Source organism: Anabrus simplex, chromosome 5, assembly GCF_040414725.1.
Source record: "Anabrus simplex isolate iqAnaSimp1 chromosome 5, ASM4041472v1, whole genome shotgun sequence".
Classification (NCBI taxonomy): Eukaryota; Metazoa; Arthropoda; class Insecta; order Orthoptera; family Tettigoniidae; genus Anabrus; species Anabrus simplex.
This window is the reverse complement of record NC_090269.1, coordinates 244,729,709-244,753,549: the sequence shown is the minus strand read 5'-3', so window position 1 is coordinate 244,753,549 and position 23,841 is coordinate 244,729,709. Positions and strand designations below refer to the sequence as shown.

Sequence of the window (23,841 nt, the reverse complement as noted above, 5' to 3'; positions counted from 1 at the left end):
CTAATCAGGCCTGGCATACACTATGGCGACTTTCTGCAGGTACGAAAGGACAACATTATTACCAATTGCAGCCTAACATTCCGAAACAACCATGGTGTTTTAAAGGATCGTACACGCGTCGATATATTATCAATATTATACGATTACGTTTTAATCACTCTTTAACTCCCACTTATAAACATCGTTTCCATATCGATAACAGTCCATCTTGTACTTGTGGATATACACTGACTGACAGAGCAAATGCAACACCAAGAAGGAGTGGTCAGAACTTTATGCCAATTGCATGGTAGACTGACGTCACTGAGGTATGCTCATGATGTGAAATGCGCCGCTGTGCTGCGCACGTAGCGAACGATAAATGGGACACGGCGTTGGCGAATGGCCCACTTCGTACCGTGATTTCTCAGCCGACAGTCATTGTAGAACGTGTTGTCGTGTGCCACAGGACACGTGTATAGCTAAGAATGCCAGGCCGCCGTCAACGGAGGCATTTCCAGCAGACAGATGACTTTACGAGGGGTATGGTGATCGGGCTGAGAAGGGCAGGTTGGTCGCTTCGTCAAATCGCAGCCGATACCCATAGGGATGTGTCCACGGTGCAGCGCCTGTGGCGAAGATGGTTGGCGCAGGGACATGTGGCACGTGCGAGGGGTCCAGGCACAGCCCGAGTGACGTCAACACGCGAGGATCGGCGCATCCGCCGCCAAGCGGTGGCAGCCCCGCACGCCACGTCAACCGTCATTCTTCAGCATGTGCAAGACACCCTGGCTGTTCCAATATCGACCAGAACAATTTCCCGTCGATTGGTTGAAGGAGGCCTGCACTCCCGGCGTCCGCTCAGAAGACTACCATTGACTCCACACCATAGACGTGCACGCCTGGCATGGTGCCGGGCTAGAGCGACTTGGATGAGGGAATGGCGGAACGTCGTGTTCTCCGATGAGTCACGCTTCTGTTCTGTCAGTGATATTCACCGCAGACGAGTGTGGCGTCGGCGTGGAGAAAGGTCAAATCCGGCAGTAACTGTGGAGCGCCCTACCGCTAGACAACGCGGCATCATGTTTTGGGGCGCTATTGCGTATGATTCCACGTCACCTCTAGTGCGTATTCAAGGCACGTTAAATGCCCACCGCTACGTGCAGCATGTGCTGCGGCCGGTGGCACTCCCGTACCTTCAGGGGCTGCCCAATGCTCTGTTTCAGCAGGATAATGCCCGCCCACACACTGCTCGCATCTCCCAACAGGCTCTACGAGGTGTACAGATGCTTCCGTGGCCAGCGTACTCTCCGGATCTCTCACCAATCGAACACGTGTGGGATCTCATTGGACGCCGTTTGCAAACTCTGCCCCAGCCTCGTACGGACGACCAACTGTGGCAAATGGTTGACAGAGAATGGAGAACCGTCCCTCAGAACACCATCCGCACTCTTATTGACTCTGTACCTCGACGTGTTTCAGCGTGCATCGCCGCTCGCGGTGGTCCTACATCCTACTGAGTCGATGCCGTGCGCATTGTGTAACCTGCATATCGGTTTGAAATAAACATCAATTATTCGTCCGTGCCGTCTCTGTTTTTTCCCCAACTTTCATCCCTTTCGAACCACTCCTTCTTGGTGTTGCATTTGCTCTGTCAGTCAGTGTATTAATGGCGATAGTGATCATTTATTTTTTCATTGTCCACAATATGCACCTCAACAACGACTCTTACTTCGGAAATTAGTAAGTATTCACGTACCTTTGCCTACGCGAGTCTCAGTCTTGTTATTTCAACCATCACCACAGAGAATCACAATCCTCAACCATTTTCTTGACTCTACTCAAATCGGGTTGTAATTATGCTACATTCGATTATTTGTTTCCCTGCGTTTATGGAAGTGACACTTCTATAGGTCCAAGGCTTCGCCCACATCTTTTATTATTTTGAAGGTGTTGTAGTATTTCTTAATATTTCATATTACCTGGTATACTTGTACACATAAAGTTTACTCGTGATGCGTGTGTATCGTAAAGTGAATTAAGTGAAATATTATGTATGGCTTGAGACTGGGAAACAGAACACTCAATCCCAACCAATATCCTCAAGAAAGAAAGAAAGAAAGAAAGAAAGAAAGAAAGAAAGAAAGAAAGAAAGAAAGAAAGAGTCGGCTATATTCGGCTTTGTGTGACGTCACGCGTGGTGCTAGATGGCGGTGAATCTAGGACTCCCCAAGGCCACACTAGATAGACAGGCCACAAGGCTCGGACCGTGACGTCACGATAGTGGCTGGCGTTCAGCATGGCAGTGTAGGGCCCACTCTCACTTTCACCATGATATTGTTCATTTATTCAACCTTAACGATATAAGTGAACACTCCTTCAATTGTGGCTTTACTCAGGCTTGTATACTACACGAGTTTTATGCGGGGAGAAAACTGGCTGGGCAGTATGTGTACACTTCTTTACTTAAAATTATGCTGACATCTGTCACTTGTAACTGAACACGGTATCGTGTAAAAGATTAGAACGCATAATACGTTTACAAATAGTTGTAATGTTACTAGGAAAATACATGATTCACAACAATAGTCTGAAACCTTTCTTAGAAATTAAGCAGCAACTTAAAACTTACCTAACAATTCCTAAGGTTTCAGTTTATACATTTTTATTTTCCTGAGGATTTCTTCTTCTTAGCCATGAGTTTGTCTACGGTAACTTTTCTATTGTTATTCAATAATATATTACAAAAGATGTATATACATTTGTCAACGAAATGTTTAAAACTATTTATTTAATCACTGCATGTTTTAAACATGACGTTTTCATTTTCCAGAACATTCTTGACAAGCGAAATCAGAATTTTTATCTGAGAATCCTCAGGTTTACATTTTGTAGCTCTAAAAGAGTCTGGTACCGTTTGGTCCAGGGCAGGAGCAAGCCAAGGCCGCACTAGACAGACTCAGATAGACATTTTTTTGTCTAACTCAGGGTTGTCAAAATCAGGATTTGTCAGCTTCATTAAGCCAGTTATTTATTAGGATTTTAAATAAATGACCAGTATCAAACAATTATTTATTTCTTGTGTTTCGTCAAATGGGTTTTGAAAAGTGGTTTGTAAATTGCTCTTGCACAGCTTTTCAAACATTTTCCTACTAACACAGTTATTATTAGAAATTATGCCCAGTAGGCCCTATTCGGGAGATTGTGGGTTCGAGCCCCACTGTCGGCAGCCCTGAAGATGGTTTTCCGTGGTTTCCCATTTTCACACCAGGCAAATGCTGGGGCTGTATCTTAAGTCCAAGGACGCTTCCTTCCCACTCCTAGCCCTTTCCTGTCCTATCGTCGCCATAAGACCTACCTGTGTTGGTGCGACGTAAAGCAACTTGCAAAAAAGAAATGCATGCTACCTTATAAGCTATAGGCCTATCTATTAATACTTTAAAGGCTTGCAAAGTTAGTTCTTCTTAGTAATGCCACGTTAGGTTCTTACATGGAAACAAATCAACGTCTTTATTTTTTTAAAGACTGGATGACAACATAAAAGTTTCCTCCTACCGGGCGATTTGGCCATGCGGTTAGGGGCGTGCGGCTGAGAACTTGCATCGGGAGGTAGTGGGTTCGAATCCCACTGTCGGCAGCCCTGAAGATGGTTTTCCGTAGTTTCCCATTTTCACACCAGGCAAATGTTGGGGCTGTACCTTAATTAAGGCGACGGCCGCTTCCTTCCAGCTGTTAGGCCTTTCCTATCCCATCGTCGCCATAAACCTATCTGTGTCGGTGCGACGTTAAAGCCACTAGCAAAAAAAACAAGAAATAAAACCTTTCCTCCTTTATAGTTCAGCTCACGTTTAACGTAGACTCTATCCAGCAAGTTACAAAATCTTTCATGCTCCTTTAACAATTTTTGTTTCTTTTTAGAGTGTAAGGAATGTGCCGATATTTTTATTGACAAATGTCACCGTCGAATTGTCTCCCATTTTAGCAAGGCGAAATCCGTAAGTGTCGTGTATTGTCTCTACTGTATTTGGTGTGACGTAGCGCCCGAAGTGGAGGGGGAGCCTTATGGCCTGTGTATCTAGTTGGCCTTGGACTCCCCCTCATGTTACAACTCCCCCCACCTCAAGGAGAATAGGCATATAGTTGAAGAAAGAGGAGAAGAAGAAGAGGAAGACATTCGGTGTTCGGCTGTTGTGCAGTGCACACGTCTCGTTCCAGTCACTGGTGCAGCGGCTTTTTCCCATCTGTAGATAAGTAGAGTGTTTTATGTTTGTGTTTGTCTCTTCGTAAATTTTCTTTTGTGTTTGTTCCGGTGCTAGTATAGTGTAATTCCCTTTTGGACTACTATGTCTGTAGATAGTGGAGGTGGCCCTTTAGGACGACCTCCTGATATCGGTAAAGATGCCGTGCGTGAGGACTTACACATGGACACTAGTAATACCGATACCCACCGAGATAGTTCTCAAGATTCAATACGTGACAGGGATCAACGTCCGCACGTTCCTGTACCTACCTATTCTAATACTCATCTTGGCCCTTACATAGTATTTGTCGAATCGACTGAATCTCAAAATAAAATAGGACATATTCACCCTATGACTCTGGGTCGGATTTTCTATGAGAGGCAAATTGGTGACGTCAAGGCCATCCATAGGAAGGGCCGAAATAGAATTCAAGTTACTTTCATGTCTAGTAAGGCTGCAAACGCCTTTCTTTCTCATCCCATTCTTACAGAAAAAAAATTGACAGCTTTTATTCCGTCCTCGAATATTCAGCGAGTAGGGGTAATACGGGGAGTAGACACTACTATCTCCGAATACGACATTCTCACTTATTTAGACTCACCATATCCTGTAGTGAATGTACAACGTCTAAATAGACGTTCATCCAAAGAAGGAAAAACTGAATATATCCCTACAGGTACTGTGAAGGTTGTATTCGAAAGTCAACAACTTCCGAAAAGTGTGTCCATTTTTAAAGTCATTTTAGAGGTTCAGGCCTTTATATTCTCTCCTTTATTATGCAAACGATGTCAGCGGTATGGACACACCGCCACTAATTGTCGTTCCAGGGAGCCGCGATGTGGAAACTGTTCACTAAATCACTCTACCGAAGACTGCACTCATCTACTAGTTAAATGCGCTAATTGTGCAGAAAATCACCCTGCGGGGGCTGAATGTTGTGAAGTCCACAAACAACAGAAGGAAATTAAACGCATTATGAGTGTAAAACAAATCATATTTCGAAGTAAAAAACTCTTTTGCCCCATTAGCGTCCATATCTAACCCCCTTACGATGCCACAACATTTCCCTCCTTTACCCAGTAGATCTTCCCAATCGGAAGAAACTCTCCCTCGAAAGCGTAAATTTACTATGGTAGTTCGGAACCCTCCCCGCCCACCTGTCACACCAGGTTATGACAGGGCATCATACCTGAATTTGATAAGTAATCCGAAATCGGTTCCAGAACGTTCTGGCACTCCAATGGTGCGTTTGATACCTGCTACTCCTACCGAGACTGCATCTATGTCACGGAAATCAAGTCCTCAAGGGCAACCTACGGATCCCCACGCACCACTACCGGCATCTCCCTCTGTCATGGCTTTACCTTGTAAACCAAACGTTATTTCTAATGAATACTGTCGAACCGCCCTTAAACAATTAGCAGATTTAATAGCGGAAATGGGACCGAACGACCCATGGACGCCTAAGTTAAAATTAGTACACGAGGAGATTCTTCTGTCCACCTGTTCATCTCTATCGCCTGCATCTTCTCGAAAGTAACTTCTGCCCATGCTGTCGGGCAGTAGCTACTGTACATCACTTCTTTTTTCAGTGTCAGACAAATGCACATCAACGTCGCGACTTCATAGCAAATACAGTAGAGACAATACACGACACTGAGCGAGATATCGAGGGACAGCTATTGGAGCACACTCTAGCGGATAGACCTGAACGGTACTGATTCTGTCATAAGAGCACGTGTATTTTTGTGTGAAGTTTTTGGTGTTATTTATGCGTTTTCAGTGAGTTGACAGAATTAAATAGTAGCGTGTGTCATTCCTTGATATCTCCTCTCAACATGAGGGGAAAGGTATGTGCTGTGTTTGGCTGCAGTAATTACGAAGTAGAGAAAAATGCGCGCTCGTTCTTCAGGTTCCCTCGTGACAAGAACATGTAAGTAATATTGTGTTTGCGTATGTATTCTTCCAGTGACAGATTTTTATAGTACTTCATAATCTTCTGACCGGCTCGACCCATGTTTTAACGGGCTTAAAATATTATACGCATATTTTATTGTATAGTGCAGCAGTTAACCTTGTTGTAGGTGTGATCTGTGGGATTTGAAATGTCACAGAAGCGATTTGGAGAAAGTGTACAAGAAAGAAGGGACGTTACGCTTGTATAAGAATTATAAGATCTGTTCAGATCGTTTCCAGGCCAGCGAATTTAAAAATCCTCGACTATACAACCAAGGGTATGTTACATTTTTACTTTAATTGTACGTAAATATTCCTCAAAGCATCACTATCGTCAACATTTTCAAACTTTTCTTTCTTTTATCCCTTTCTCAGATTAAAGCCGGGATTTTATAGATTTTCTTTCTTTCTTCGTGTTAAGAGGAAAATTGTCCAGCTATTAAATGTTAATTCATTGTATCATATGTGTAAGGAATGTGCCGATATTTTTGACAAATGTCTTAATGTGATGATACATTGTTTTAAATGAGGAAAAAAGACAAATCCAACCGTAAGATTTCAGGCAGGTATGCTAAAGCTAAAAAAGTAATGCATAAATGAAAGATCAAGCCATTTCACAGCAGTTCATTTCACACCTTGTTTATATGTCTAATTTCAGTCTTTGAATAATAACCTTTTAAATAATTCTTCATTCATTTATCCAGAATTGCTTTAGCAACTTCGCTGTTAATATCTCAATACCACTTTCTTTCTAGACGTAATTTATTTATCCATTTCCGTATATACATTTCCATTGATATTTGAATTTAGCGCGATTTGTTCAGGTCAAGTCACTAGGAGCGCCACCGTCGAATTGTCTCCCATTTTAGCAAGGCGAAATCCGTAAGTGTCGTGTATTGTCTCTACTGTATTTGTTCATAGCTAAGCTTCTTCATGCGGGTTACCAACTGCCTTTAAATGTTTCCTGTTTAGTGCTCCAACCGTCTTTTCGCGTTGTAGCCTTCATACTCAATTTTTTAGTTACCTGTAACATCCAATTGTACCCTTTTTTCCTTCCCTATAGGTACGAACTTTCGCATCCCACCCCTATTTGTGGTCCGGTCTAGTTCGTTTGTATAGTAGGGCCCAAGAGAGTTGAAGTCTGACAGGTGAGCGGCGAAAGCTGTAACTACGAAGTACGCTGCGTTGTCATAGTTACCTCCAATTGCAGCCTACCACACTTTGAGACAGGCTGAGTGTTTAATAAAACATGTAGGCCTAGGCCTAATACAATTCATTTACCCTTGACCGGTTCCTAAGCTAGTGTTAATAATTCCAGCATTTAAGACAGAACACGACATTATCGATATATATAAAAGATTTCATAATCACTAACAAAATTAACAGTTTCTGACAACCTCAACAAATGCACATGTTAATCACAGAATAGAACAACACTACCCACATTGATAGTTTTTTATTATTTAACTCGGATTGTTAACGGTACCTGTACAATTCAGGAATAAACTACGGTATAATAAACACAATAGGAAGACGATACTTCATCGAGAAAATAAATCAGTCAGAATATGAACGACAAAAGTGACTGAGAGCAAGCCAATCCACGTGATTATAGCGTCCTAAAATGTTGCAACTCTGTTATCGTTGCCATAGCAACAGGCCATTTTCGAGCAGCGTTAGTCAACTTTTTCTCGCCGGTTGCGCTAAACGTCAGACTTCAACTCTCGTGGGCCCTACTGTAGTAAGACGTCGTGGCAGACCACACAGACGTGAAGCATTAGAACCCTGTGTCCCAGTGTTTTTGTGTTATGCCTTGATAGTTTAGCCTCCGTATTAATGGTATTTTCCTCAGTTTCATTATTTCCGGCTGTAATTAGCTTCCTTACATAGCTAACCCTACTATCTCGTAGTGTACTAATTTCCTCTAATGTTGGTACCTCTCCCAAACATTACTTATCCCGCAAACCAGTGACTGGACGTAGCGTCTTACGACGATGTCCAAAAGCCAACCACGAAGAAGAAGAAGAAGAAGAAGAAGAAGAAGAAGTAGAAGTTTTGTAGGTTGTCTTGTCAAATCAGCTGATGTGAAAAACAAATAATCCCGCGTCAAACGGTGAATACTTATACAACTTATTCAATGTTCTTCGAATTTATACTTGGGAAACTGATGTAAGTAGCACACGAGTTTACTGTTTTTCAAGGATATTGTGCATGTCAGGTTTACTGAAACTAGAAGTAGCATTTAAACTTCTGGTTTTATAAAACAATCATCCATGGTTTTATTTTCGGCTTGAGTTTCGTTTTGCTATTATTATTAATTTTATTATTAATACAACTTCCCCCATGAGGAGGCTGCCACAAGGACACAGTCTCTTCGGTTTATGAATTTTATTTATTTGCGCTTGAAGCTAATAGCTTACTTGTTATGAGTAATATGAACACAAGAATTTTCAGTACTTTGCATTTTTTTTGTTCTGTTGATAGTCGTAAACGCAATTTTGTTTGTTTCTGGGCCGGACCTTTAGAGGGTTATTCAGCTAAGAAATCCATTTTAAATAACTCGTAACCTGCACGAGGTATTGCCATTCTGTTTTAATTTTCGTTAATTTTATTAAAAGGCTCATATTGGAACTCGCTGTTGTTTTCCAGTGCGTCAATATCTGCTGAAATAATGGTACGGTATCAACTTTGTTTTTAAGTGGGACTTCCCCTTTTTCTACATCTACCTTTAAACTTATGGACATTACCCATTTACTGCTGTGATTATTTCGAAAATCGGAGCCGGGCCTAGTAGCTCAGCTGGCCTTCTGAGCCCAACCTGGTTGGTTCGATCCAAGCTCAGTCCCGTGATGTATAAAAGTGCTCAAATACGTGTATGTCAGCTTGCCGTGGGTAGATTTACTGGCACGTAAGAGAACTCTTGCGAGACAACATTCCAGCACCTCGGCGTATCCGAAAATCGTTAAAATGTGGTTAGTGGGATATAAAACCAATAACGTTATTATTAAAAGTGGGATAAATACTTCCAGAGAAAATTGAATGTATTCAAACATGCTTCATTTGCCAGTTGTATGCTGTCCTGTTCGAATGAGTCACATACCACACCAACTGGCCAAAAGACGTGTTATGTATGACACTTGAGCTGTTGATGGTCCTTCACCTCCCAATAGCTATTGTGCCCTTAAACTTGCAATGATCAATTGTATGTGATGTGTTTCCTTTCATATCCTACTCCTCTTAGTCAACTTATGACCTGGGCAGTATGAGATTTGCAAGGCCTGAGGTGTCTTTCATTTGCATGCTCTTCATGTCTGTTCTCTTTCTTTTAGTGGCAGCTGGTGATATCTGAAGCTGGGCGTTGCACCAAATTTTTCAATATCACAGTTTTAATGAGAAGCTTACAGAAATAACATGAAACTCTGTTATCATTAAGTAATGAACTACATTCCTATTAAAAAATATATCTGGCAATTAAAATACAGGAAATAAGAGGCTGATTATATAGCATAACTACAGATATTCTTACCTCACTTGAATTTAAAATTTGCCCTCCTGTTTTTCATTGATGTAAAATGTTGATAATGTTATGGGTAGATTAGTATGGTGTACGCCAGTAGCGTGGGAAAGAAATTACCGTTGCGAGAGGAGAGAAAGCAGGCATGAAGTCATCTCCGTAGAACGGTGTAGTCTAAGAGACATTTGAAGTTGTTACGCGATAGAGGGTTTGCTGGTCCTGTGCAGCACCCAAGGTCCGATATTGGCGAGGATGCTACCTGACGCTACATACAAGTATAGGCTTACTGCTTGGGAGTTGGCGTAGGAAAGCGAACTCCCTGAGTATGATTCAAAGCTGGCAGCGTTTATTGGTCCATTACGAAGCATTAGTACATCGAACGATCAAAGGTGGTTGATTTTAACATATCTTAGAATATGTTGAGTTTACTAAACTAAAAAAAATAGAAGAAAAGATGACAAATGAAGTGTAAAATTATTGGGAGTTTTGCAACACTGCAACAATACCACGCACCACCCCTGCTTTCTCTCATTCAGTTTGTAAAGTGTCAAACGTTATGATTATTGTTAAGAAGGGATAGTTCCCTAGTTGTGGGATTCCAGATAGATATATTTTAGACTCATGAAGTCAAATGGACTGTATCACTATTGACCTATCTAAAGCTTTTGATAGGGTATGTCATGAGAGACTGCTGATGAAAATGAGAGCTATTGTTCTAGACATAAGAGTGGTTGATTGAGTGGTTCATTTTCTAGAAAATAACTCTCAGAGAATTAGGGTAGGTGAAGCAATACCTGATCCTGTAACAATTAAGGGGGTGGGGGTGGCAACAAGGCAGTTTTATTGGACCTTCGTTTTCTTTTGTATAAAAATGATATGAGTAAAGGACTGGATCACAGCTAAGGCTTTTTGCAGATGATGTTATCTGTTTAGGGTAGTAATTAAGGTACAGGATTGTGAGCGACTGCAAAAAGACCTCGACAGCAGACAGTGGTATGATGGTAAACAGGATAGAGTGTTAGGTTATAAGTTTCACCAAGAGGGAAAGTCCTCTCCGATTGAATTAGTTTTGATGGGGTGACTGTACCTCACAGAGATCACTGTAAATAATTAGGTGTTAATATAAGGAAAGATTATTGGCAAAATCACATAAATAAGGTTGTAAATGAATGTTAGAGATCTCCTCTTATGGATATGAGAATATTCTGGGATTGTAGTGAGGATGGAAACGAGAGGGCTTCTAAGTCTCTGCTAAACCGAGCTCGATAGCTATAGTCGCTTAAGTGCGGCCAGTATCCAGTATTACATGTAATAAATATCATGAGTTATAACACACGTAGCAAGAAGTCTACTGTTGCAAATACTTCTAACTCATAATGTTACAAGCTATCTTTGTCACCATCAAATGATTCCACTTTTATATACTTTTTCAACTAGAATATCTACAAACTCACAATTTACAACATTTGAACATCACTTCAAATTTTGAGATGGTCCATAGTGATCCTATTTGAAACTGTTCTTCAACTTCTATTCACCAACTTCATATCCTCAACGTGTTCTACAACTTCACCATATGCATCTGACTTTCATCTTTTATCTTCAAGATCATGATTAACTTCGGATCTCTCGACTAACTTTGACTTTTATTCTCTCTTCTTTACTTTGATTATATACGATTTTTCGCCATCGTCTAATTATAACCGCCAGACTATCAACTTTACTTTTATGCAATCTTACTACTTGTTGTATAACAATCTGTTGTTTTATCCATTGTACTTATTTTAGCAGCCTTCTAATGTTAATTTTGTTAATACTTCCACTATTATATCTCATCACATTGTATTATCAAACCATCATTGTTATTTTTAATATTATTTTACTTCAAATCTCTTCAAGATTTTAAAATTCATTTCATTACTACATGTTATTTAGACGCTTATTTTTAATTTAAGGTTAAGACTATGGCTGATGATGCCTTCAGGGAAGGCGAAACATGTACCACTATTAGCTAACAAATTTATGTAAATCATCCAAGACGATTTTGTATTGATTAGGTGGTCTAATAAATAACTTAATGTTATTATTTCAATCAGTATCCAGTAGTCGGGAGATAATGGATTCGAGCCCCACTGTCGGCAGCTCCGAAGATGGTTTTCCGTGTTTTCCCATTTTCACACCAGGCAAATGCCGGGGCTGTACCTTAATTAAGGCCACGGCCGCTTCCTTCCACGTAGCCAAAAAAAAAAAAAAACTCTGCTAAGACCTCAGTTTGAGTAAGGTTCCGGTGTATGTGATTCACACCAGGATTATTTGATAACAGAACTGGAATAGATCCAAAGGATCAGCGGGTTTTCTGCCAAATTTGGCGGATTTTTAAATGGAACAGCGGATAAATTTTCCATTTAGCGGACAGCGGATTTTTGACGGATTTTCAAACTTCGTTTAGCGATTTTCAGCGGTAACAATATCACCTTTCATCACCAGGAGAAAAAATAATATAGAACTTACTACGGTATAATAATCTACTTATTCCCGTTGTATTGAACTTATGCTGCATACTGCCGTTCGTTTTCTAGACCAGCTCTGGCCCGCAGCCTCAGTCAGAATTTGTTACAATCGTTACTGTACTCTTGATGAGCCGGGTAGTGTCGTGTTTGATAACGTGTTTCTTTTGACATCAGGTTCATTTTGGTACGTCAATAAGTCGAAGGATTAAAATTAGTCACATATTTTGTAAAGAGTGGTTAAATAATTCAACTTTAAAATACTAGTTGGTTGAGCTTCCCAGTGATCCCAAACATGGACAATGCATCAATTGGCAGTGCAACATGAATGCAAAATTGACATCATTTCATTCCGCACTTATCAAAAACAATGAAAACGGTAATGAAAGTGAAAATAACTTTCGAAATAGATTTGAAAATTTCCGTATGTGCTTTGCTGCTGTGAACTGCCAGCAATTATTTTGAAAAATAATAGTACCATGTGGCTTCATATGAAAGCACAGGACCTCAACCCAGCACATTTGCTTGAGAGCATATAGTGCGGGGAGGAGAAGATGATGAACTTCTGTTCTGAAACTGGTGAGTGTTGAGATAATCTCTTTTATTAAAACAGCTGGTATAAGCTATTTTGCTTCAGTTCGAAATTTAGCGGATATTTAACAAAAAGTAGCCGAGAAAAGATTCATGGGTTGGCAACACTGCAAAGGAAAGCAGCTCAATTTGTTGTGGGTGATTTCTTACAAAAGAGTAGTGTTACAAAAATGTTGCAAACTTTGGGTTGGGAAGACTTGGGAGTAAGGAGACGACCTGCTAGACTATGTGGGTTGTTACTATTACAAGTAATAAATTTCATAATGATCCGTGGTAGAGTTATATAAGTGGGTTGTTCCGAGTTATCAGTGGAGAGATGGTTTGGTGTGACATTAGTAGATGAATAAACTTGAGAGGAGCTTTTCATGGTAGGAAAGATCATAGTAGGCCCTGTGAAGATAAAGCTGGAGTTCAAGAGAATAGATTGGGACAAATATTCATTTATAGGAAGAGGAATTAGGGACTGGAATAATTTAGCAAGGAAAATGTTTGATAAATTTCCAAGTTCTTTGAAATCATTTAAGAAAGAACTAGGTAACCAACTGATAGGGAATCTGCCACCTGGCTGACAGTCCTAAATGCAGATGATTGATGTCATAAATCTAAACTTGGCCCAGTTTTACAGCTGGACGTCATTTGTGGTGTCAACCCTGTGTGGGTTTTCCTTTCTGCTAGTATGTTAACTTCACACAAAACCGAGCTTGATAGCTGCAGTCGTTTAAATGCGGGCAGTATCCAGTATTCGGGAGATAGTGGGTTTGAACCCCACCGTCGGCAGCCCTGAAGATGGTTTTCCATAGTGTCCTATTTTCACACCAGGCAAATGCTGGGGCTGTACCTTAATTAAGGCCACGGCCGCTTCCTTCCCATTCCTGGGCCTTTCCTTTCCTGTCGTCGCCATAAGACCTATTTGTGTCGGTGCAACATGAAGCAAAAATAATATATATTCCCTGGGATCTATTACGAGTTCACCTAATTACCCAAAACACTGTTCCTCCTTTTTCCCCTCCCTTCCTGAAATTCTTTATTACTGTCCAGAAAGGTTTCCCTGCTGCTTGACCTTGCCTTTCCAGGTTGTTACCAAAATCTTCCCATGCCTTCTTTTTGGATTCAACAACAGTTTGTTTTGCTCTGTTTCTTTCATCTACGAACAATTCCCTGTTTGCATTGACCCTTGTTTGGAGCCATCTCTGATAGGCCTTCTTTTTACGTTTACAAGCTACTCTCACTTCATTCCACCAAGATGTTCGCTTTTTCCCATCTTTACACGGTGTTGTTCCTAGACATTTCCTTGCTGTTTCTTGTTGACGATTACTTTGTCGTTAATTATGTAAAATACTCTGCAATTTACTGTGCAGTCTTCCTGGTAGCAAGGATTGTTAAGGCATCAAGTCTATATGGTCTGACACTGTGGTTCGCCAGTTCGAGTCCCATTGTTCGAAAAAAGTTTCACCATCAGAATGTTGGCTGGCGGGGTAGACAATTCTAATCTCTAGATTGCGTGCCAAAAGCCTGGATTCAATTCCAGATCTCTCCATAGTGTTCGTATGGAGTGAGGGCATGACGCTGTTGATGGTGATTCATTCATCCGATGGGGACTTTTAAGACCTGAACAGGGTCATTGGTATTATTTGACAGGAGTGGACTATGTGGCGGCACTGGATTTCACCCTCTCCCTTTCTACTATCATATAACATGTCTTGCATTAACTCCTCTGATGAGGTTGACATAAAAAAGTGCAATCCTGTCATAAAAACTTGCTACGAAGATTCATCTTCATACCCTACCACATAGAGAAACAGGACAAGGGTTGAATGTACTCTCCATGATTTACAGTGCATAACATTCTTTTTTAAATTTTTTGAAGTAGTTTAATCCTCTTTCGTTGTAATATCTGAAGCCATCTCTTTTCAGTTTTGACTTGCTTAGTTTATAACTGTTTTAATTAAAATTATATTTTAATTAAGGTGTTTCTGTTTCAGGTATAATACTGTTACCATATGTTTTTTTTTTTTTTTTTGCAGTTAGTTATAAAGTAGTTTAATCATGCCTTTAATTTGATTATTTAATAAGTAACTGTACTTACTGTATTAGAGAACACTAAACTACATAAATTATCTAAACCAACAACAATAATTTTGTTGTAAAATATGGAGGATCCAAAACAATTTTATTACCTCATATCTTAACTGTGTCATTATTAGGGCCCAGATTCTTATGCAATTTTTGTATATTTCATTCCTTTACTTGTAGACAACTGAAAATGTTGGCAAATTGTGATATGGTTATACCTGTGTTTCATTTGACTTATTTTTATATATCTTTGTAATATTACATATTTTTACATATTATGTGAAGTATGTAACATTTTCATGCATATGTAGGTATTCAGTCTTTTAAAAAAATGTGTCAGTTCATTTAATTTTCAGACTATAGTAAAACAATTGGCGAATTACATCTCATATCTATATGTATAATATAAGAGTTTTGTCTATACATTGCTCGGAATTTAAAAAGAATGGTATTTCTGTATCAGTCATGTCCACAGTAGCAAGGAAATGCATTTTTTAATTTTCCGTAATTACTATGTATGTACGTACGTACGTACATCCTAAGAAAACGGCTGAAGATAATTGAATGAAAATCGGTATATAAAGTCTTGGAATAAGACACTACAATGTAGGCCATAAATAATTTTATTCACGCTGAGTGAAATGGTAGTTTAGGGAAAACACCTAAAATTTAATTCTCAAATATTTGTGTTATTGATTAATACTAAAGTTATATAGTATTACATTTCTGTTGTCTTGTACAATTTTACCGTATGGGCTATGGTAATCAGAATCGGTATGTTAAGTCGGGGAAAAACAAAGTAGTTTACGCTATAAATAATTGTATTCACCCTGATTGAAATGGTACTTAAGGGGAACGTGCCTGAAACTTAATTTTTAATTACTGTGCCTGTGTTATTGGTCCTATCGAAAAGTACTTCATAACAAAAGTTATAGAGAATACAATTTCCAATCATTTATGTCTTATTCGGTTTTACCAGACCAACTATGTCAAGATTGATAGTAATGGTGATTATTGTTTTAGGAGGAAGTACAGCTATCCCAAAATTGGAAGAAAACTAAATGTGAAGGCCTACAATTTAGAAAGCTCATAAAATTGATCAGCGATAACATTACATTGACCATTGTTTGTTGTGATGTGCTTTGTGTGTTCTGCTGCCACTCATCTCTGATAGATGGAATTACTGCTGCGTACTGAGTATCACAGCCAACCTGAATAGCTGTATTGGCAGGAAGTAGCTGGGGAGTTAGATCTCTCCCTTCTTTAGCATGCCATTCATCTGGTTCATAAATTTTCTGAATCTACTGGTACGTAAACACACTGGCTCATCTTAGCAGTCTAGCTATTCAATCCCTATTCTAAAGCACTGATTGGAATGAGCAGTATGCACACTTAATGGAATAATAGTAGAGGAGTGTTCGCGGCTGTCTGCGACCTGGTCATTCCACCTCTGGAACTTTAGACTGTTAGATTGGCAGCAGAGTACTGTGTATTTAAAGAGAAAATGTGCGATTTTTCATTTGATGGAGTATTTCATATGATAGCATTGCCTTTAACCGTGACATTCCTACTGACATTGTAATGATCTATGTTGTCTTCAGTTGGGAAAACCACAAATACAGTCTTTCTGATGATTCCGTAGTAGAGCACGGGTACATCAGCTAGAAGAATATATTTCAGTTGCTAAAGTTGGCTTTAAATTTCCTTTAAAATAGGGATTTCTAACCCTTTATCTGTGAAATACAGTAGGTCCAAGTTCCTCAACTGCATAAAAACACTAATCCTCTCAAAATTTGAGATGGCTGGATGCCTTTCATTGGTCAGTTTTTCTAACAAACTCCATGCAGTCTTGAAATGAAATTTATTCAAGCTGTCTTGCTCCACGGTGGAGGCACATATGGCTACAACTCATATATCTTGTATAGTTCTACATTTAGCTGGCCCCGTGGTGTAGGGGTAGCGTTTCTGCCTCTTACCCGGAGGCCCCGGGTTTGATTCTCAGCCAGGTCAGGGATTTTTACCTGGATTTGAGGGCTGGTTCGATGCCCACTCAGCCTATGTAATTAGAATTGAGGGGCTATCTGTCAGTGAGATAGCGGTCCCGGTCTGGAAAGCCAAGTGTAATGGCCGAGAGGATTCGTCCTACTGACCACATGGCACCTCGTAATCTGCAAGCCTTCGGGCTTAACAGCGGCCGCTTGGTAGGCCAAGGCCCTTCAGGGGCTGTAGTGCCATGGGGTTTTGTTTGGTTTTTAGTTTTGCATTTGGTAAGGCAGTTTGACAGTCAAACAATTTCTACAGATTATGCATAGCCAGTGCAAACCTCTCTTCACTCAACAGGTAAGAGTGAATTAACAGAGTTAGTATTCTTATGGGTAAGTGGTTGAACTAGGCACATGTTGGCTTGAGCTGCCAAAGGTGAAGGGGAAAGTGCACTTGGAAATACACAGATGGTTACATTAGTAAGTAGGAGAGCTGTTGAGTTTGCCTTCATACTCGCTGCCAAATTGCTCAAATCTTTACAGAGTTTTCTTCAGTGTTGTTATCAAAAGGAAAGGAGTGTGAATTCAATAAAGATGACTCACATTATTGTTCTCTATGGCTCATACATACATATATATCTTAAGTATAGACTATTATACCTTTCTGCATTCAGTCTGCAAGCCTCTGTGAATTAACTCCTCAACAATCCTCTATTTGTAATTACCTTTATGGTACCTTTATGGTCTTGTATATTTCCAGTAATCTGAAAGATAATTTCATTAGAAACCGTATCTAACCATTATCACCTTGGCCTCTCTCTACTTCTCTCACTCTCCATGACCAAGTCCATTATTCTTCTAGGTAACCTATTCTCCTCCATTCACCTCACATGAACCCACCACCATAGCCGGTTTATGTGTACAGCTTCATCCATTGAGCTCGTTCCAAACAGCCTTTATCTCCTCATTCTGAGTACCTTCCTGCCATTGTTTCCTCATATACAAAAAATTAAATAATATTTCTGCCATGTTCAGTTCACCTTTTATCTTCATAGTGCCACATATGAAAGCTATTAAAGTACTTCTATTATCACAATTCCTGCAGCTAATGATGTTCTCTTGTTTTTGTGTTTCAGATTTTGAATGATCATCGAAGATGTATACTCCTAGCTACTTTCCACGTCAGAGGTGGACTGTTCCAAAGGAGCAGGATAGAAACTTTGTTGCTGCTTTTTTTCATATGGCAACAATAGCACTGACTTGTACATCACTGGCTCAGTTGGGTTGGTTTCGTCTACGAGGTGGCCTATGTGTACCCCATTTAGCTGTATACCAATTTTTTAGTTATGGATATTTTGATACTACATCCATGCAAAATGACATATCAGGAAATGAAGTTGTTTCAAACCCATATTACCCAAATGGATGTGAGTACAGTATAAATAGTACTAGATATAACATTTATTTTCCTTTTGTGATTCAAGTTGGACAGAGTTTGAAACATATTTAGTTAGTAGTTTCATACCTTGAAGCTTAAGGTTAGAGGTACACTGTTGCGGCCAGTATCCAGTATTCAGGATATAGTAGGTTCGAACCCCACTATCGGCAGCCCTGAAAATGGTTTTCCGTGGTTTCCCATTTTCACACCGGGCAAATGCTGGGGCTGTACCTTAATTAAGGCCACGGCCGCTTCCTTCCCACTCCTAGCCCTTCCTTGTCCCATCGTCGCCATAAGACCTATCTGTGTCGGTGTGACGTAAAGCAACTAGCAAAAAAAAAAAAAGTACACTGACAGATGTAGAAATTTACCAGAGTTGTAGAAAAATGGTCTCTTTCATATATCCGTCCTGTAGTTGGGCATGAATTCACAACAGGGGAAACTTTCCTCAGTGGCCCATACAGAATGATTAGAAGACCCATTCAACAACAACCTCTAACTTTAAATGGGTAATGGAAAAGAACAAACAAGTGCAATTCAAGTCATATATAGAAAGGCAGGAAAAATGAAAGGATCATGCAACAGGAAAAACACAATGACAGATCGGTGTGAGAAATAGAAAGGAAACACAAAAGTCACGGGACAATCTCCACATCTTCATACACTGATATCTAGAGATAGATTGGCTCTCTCCTCATCAATCCCAGTTTTTCTACATCCATTTTTTTCTCGCCTTCCGACGGGCTTGTTTCTGCCTCCCAACTTCATCAGGAGGGTGGATCTTCAGTCTTGATATGGGAAATGTAGGATAAGAAGAAAGCTGGATAAACAAAGGAATAAATAAAATACAGAGATAAAGATGAACACAGGTGGTAAAAGAATAGGAACACAGGCAATCACAAAAAGATAAAACGAACCCAGCAGGTTGATTTAAGTAGGTAATGGAAAAGAACAAACAAGTGCAATTCAGTTCATGTACAGAAAGATAGGAGTGAGTTCATTGCATTGTTCCTATCTTTCTATATACCGTATTTTCTTACATAATTAACACACTTTTTTGACGAAAAATACAGGTGAAAACTGTGGACATGTAATTTATTCAAGGACTTCAGATATATAAAAAATATTATGATTGACTTCAGAGAATAGTCCACCCAAGTAGGAAAAAGTAAAGTTTAAAATAAAACTCAACAATTTGTTTTTATGAGAGGTAAAACATGAATTTTTATTAATTTTATGATATGTATTCATTTATTGATGTCTTTTAATTTTTAATTGTGTGGTTAATTGAACCTTTATGTAGAGGCTAAATTCGTTTGATATCTCTCAATAGTTTTAGGAATTCCTGTTTATTATGATGAAAAGTTGTGAAAATAATTATAGTAAATGTTAATTCTAATGCTCTTTCTCTTCACAGTAAAGTACTTATTTAGTTTATTAACCATTTATATAAGGTGTAATAAAGTGACGAATTTATTGCTGCAAGCCATGTAAACACGCGACAAAAAAGGTATAAAAGTTTCTGTAGATGAAAAGTGTGTGGCTCAATTTGAATAAAACTTATAATGCAAAGCTAATACTGTACACCCTTTCAAGCTGTTATATCATTTGTTTAAAATTTCAAACGGATTCATACGAAGCTGATAGTAAATTATATCGCGTGTTTACAGCGTTCTTGCGAGCAGGCGACTGGGAAGTTCCCCGTTGCCGCAACACGCTGCCTACAGGATTCAGTTTCTTCATCTCACTCACTTATAAATGTCTGACTCGTTGGTTGAATGGTCAGCATACTGACCTTCGGTTCAGAGGGTGCCAGGTTAGATTCCCGGCCAGGTCAGAGATTTTAATCGCTTCTGATTAATTCTTCTGGCTCGGGGACTGGGTGTTTGTGTCCATCCCAACACTCTCTTCTTCAAATTCAGACAACATACCACACTACCAACCACCACAGAAACACGCAATAGATATTACATCCCCATATAGGGTTGGCGTCAGGAAGGGCATCCGGCCGTAAAACAGGGCCAAATATACATGTGCAACGCGGTTTGCACCTGCGACCCCCCCAGGTGTGTGGAAAAAGCGGTAGGAAAAGAAGATGACTCACTTGTAAATGACTGATTTTAGAATAGCAATCGGTGTTCACACTGAGGTGATATTTAATAATGCCGCTTACTCACAAGGAACGTTGTAAATGGCATCACGAGAAGAAAAAGAGGATTTTAAAAGAAAGGAAAGGTATGCAAGGAGAATAAGTAAGATGACACCTGCCCAGTTACGCGTACGCCGCCAACAAGTTCCGAGAATCAGTGAAGAAACACAGAGTTCAGAAACAACTTCAGGGCTGATTAACAGTTAGCGGTACTTCCTGTTCTACAGGTCCAACAACACAACCATCAACATCGATTGCAGAGCCAAGAATGCCAACGTCTGCTTATAAATGCAAATAAACATGCGGGAAGGCTGTAAAGCGTTTGGAGCAGACTTTACCAGTGAGTCCGCGGAAGAAACACGAAGTTGTTTCTGCGCTGAGTGTAAAATTTTGTGTAACTTCATCTACCTCTGGCAAGCGCAAGAAGTCTCGCTTCCATATCAAGAAGTTCTTAAATTTCTCAATCTGGATGATATCAGTTGGCCATCTCCTCGAGCAAGAGATTTTTTCTCCATAAAGGTCAGTTCTGGACAAAAATTAAAAACCAAAAATGATTTATGTGATTCTACAAACTTTTTAAACAAGAATACTAAAGTATATATCTGTGCACTTACCAGGAACACATGATATTCATAATGAGGAGCCATTCAAAATATATAGTTCAGGCAAGAAAATAATAATATTCTGAAACTACTACCACACACCCTCTACATCCAGACTGCAAGATTAAAGCAGATGACAAAAATTCACCCTGTGATACGGCTTTTGAAGTTAGTGACTTTGTACTTGGAAAATACAGCGGAAAGAAACATTCAAAATATTATTTTTGTACCATAACTGAAAGTAATGGTGATATTTATTTTGTAATCAATTTTTGCAAGTGCAACGATGAAGTTAAACTGTTTTGTAAACCACCGACAAAAGATGAGTGCTTTTTAAATGTAAGTGAAATCGAAAGAAAAGTGACTTGTTTTTTTTCATGGCAAATGGTATTTTGTTGGGTCTATACCAGAAGCAGAATTAACAAAAATGTTTTTTTTTTAAATTTTATTATACTTTTTTTTTGACCAGGCTTTCATTCAAATTGTAGGCTACTTAAGCGTTGAATGTTCAGTTATTTTAAAATATTTTTAGTTCATTTTACATTCACTGTTATTAGTGTTAAATGTGTGAGAATTCATAAAAACTCTTTACTTTATTAAGCAGGCCATCTGCCAGTACCAATATCTGTAGTTGTATACCTTATTATTATTATCATCATCATCATCATTATTAGGAGGAATGAAGCTTTCAGTTTTATGTGACCGATAATCTGACTATCATAAGCCATGAGACTTCATTTTTTTACGCAAAATCCGAACCACCGGACGTGACTTTCACCTCGAAAATCACACATGCATTAATCGGGACTCGAACCCAGTCAGTTTTGAGGGTTCCAAGCAGGTTGACCGCTGCACCATCATGTCCCTTCATATTATTATTTGCTGCGATATTAAATGCACATTTTATAATTCAGTGACCGTATTTGATGCAGAGTTTAATATTTATTAGCCCCTCATGCCATGCCACCATAGAACTGATTCGCGTATGTAATCCCGCGACACTGTCAAGTGAACATGCGACGATCGCCTTTAACTATATTGTGCAGACACTACGCAGCTTAAACATTTGGTTTATTTCACAAAATGTACCTTCGTCCTGCTTGTAAACAATATTTTGACGTTGCCAATAAAACTTACCACAATTCATAGAATTCAGAAAAAACGTAATGGTTTGTAAAGTTCAAAGTCCGTTCCATGTAAACATCGATCGCTTCGTTTAAATTTTTATAAAATCACATATATCAGGTTTACAACAGTGAAATTTGTGGAGGTTGTTAAGTATTATCTAGACCAGGGCCTCTCAGAGTGCATGCACCCGTGCACTGCACGGCGCAAGGTGCAGGAGATGACTTCACTAGGTTGACCAGAGTGCAAACCCCCACTCCACTTCCCCTACACCTGTCTCACCCGTTTGGCCTGTCTTCGCCTTCTCCACCTTCCCCGCTGATTCTCTCCTCACTGCGAAATATTTATGTGCGGTGAGCGGTGACACTGTTATATGGAACAATGTTACCGGTGTTAAAGCACTCTTTCAATTTGGTTTAAGCAGACGATTTATCTTCTCTAGTTCTTTTCCTTTATCGTTGCAATGATATCAGTTATGACTGGAACAAGGGACCGGCTGACAGCAATTCTGAGAGCCGCCTTAACATTACAATCAGAAATAGGCCTACTCGCACGCAATCTAGTTTTCGTACAAGTCAAAACAGGAAAAAATACCTTTCACATATGCATGTGGAACCAAATATAGAAATAATCGTAGCTGCTTCTCGATGCAGCAGAGGAAAATCTTCCTTCGACGAATTCTCGTAGAATTTGAACAAAGCCTTTGTATTGGAAAATAGATCTTTTTGATTAACTTATCACATAATTATTGTCCCATGGATTAAGCATTTGACTTTATCGCCATGACTGACAAAAAAATACGAAAGTTCCCAGTTCGATTGAAATGGACTTTCGGAAGTCTTTACTTTCTTCTAAACAGGTTGCTTGATTATTATGTTGTAGTCTTGCACTTATCTATTTCACTGATAAACAAGCCGTCTATCACCGAACGCTTCGTCGCTCTCAGCACACTACACCATCTGAGTCAAGCCGAGTTGAGCCGAGTCGGACCGATGCACTGTGCATGGAGTCTCTGCATCTCGATTTGCACACGTGAGACTTAATAATAATAATAATAATAATAATAATAATAATAATAATATGTTCGCAAATTCAAGCAAGATCAACACAGACAACCAATTCAATAAATCAGGAATATACAGACTGACGTGTCAAAACTGTAACCAAAAATACATCGGACAATCAGGAAGAAATATAGCCATTAGATACAAAGAACATATAAATGCCAAAAAGTACGGAAAATATTCAGCTATGTGCGAACACATGCATGAAAATAATCATTCCTTCACCAACATCAAACAAGACATGAAATTAATACATTCAGCAAACAAAGGGAAATATATGGACATCCTGGAGAAATTAGAAATTTACTGTACCATTTCATTGCCCAGTTTGCGTCATGAATGAGAGTTATGTCACTTAACAGTTGCCATGCATCGCGGTAGAATGACGAAAATTATATGATGGAAAAGTATATTACAAGGAAAATATACAGACAAGCGGAATTAGATAAGCCGTGAATACGTCAAAAGAACTGCAAACATAACGAGTCAAGAAAGCCATGAGTTAACATTACTACGAACAGACCTAAGAAATCCATACAGCCGTGGAAAAAAAAAAAAAGATCGAATTGTTATCCCAGGTTGGTGAACAATCACTTTTTTTTTTTAAAATTTGACATCGG

General features: G+C 39.4%; 1 protein-coding gene across 1 annotated transcript in view; it reads left to right on the top strand.

Annotated features, from left to right (window-relative positions):
* The first annotated feature begins 8,208 nt into the window (after positions 1–8,208).
* LOC136873950 (transmembrane protein 127) overlaps positions 8,209–23,841 on the top strand; it is a 134,995-nt gene continuing 119,362 nt past the window's right edge. The window contains exons 1-2 of the mRNA XM_067147337.2: positions 8,209–8,345; positions 17,980–18,270. Coding sequence (XP_067003438.1) covers positions 18,000–18,270 — 271 coding nt within the window. The 5' untranslated portion in view covers positions 8,209–8,345; positions 17,980–17,999. The remainder of the gene's footprint in view (positions 8,346–17,979; positions 18,271–23,841) is intronic.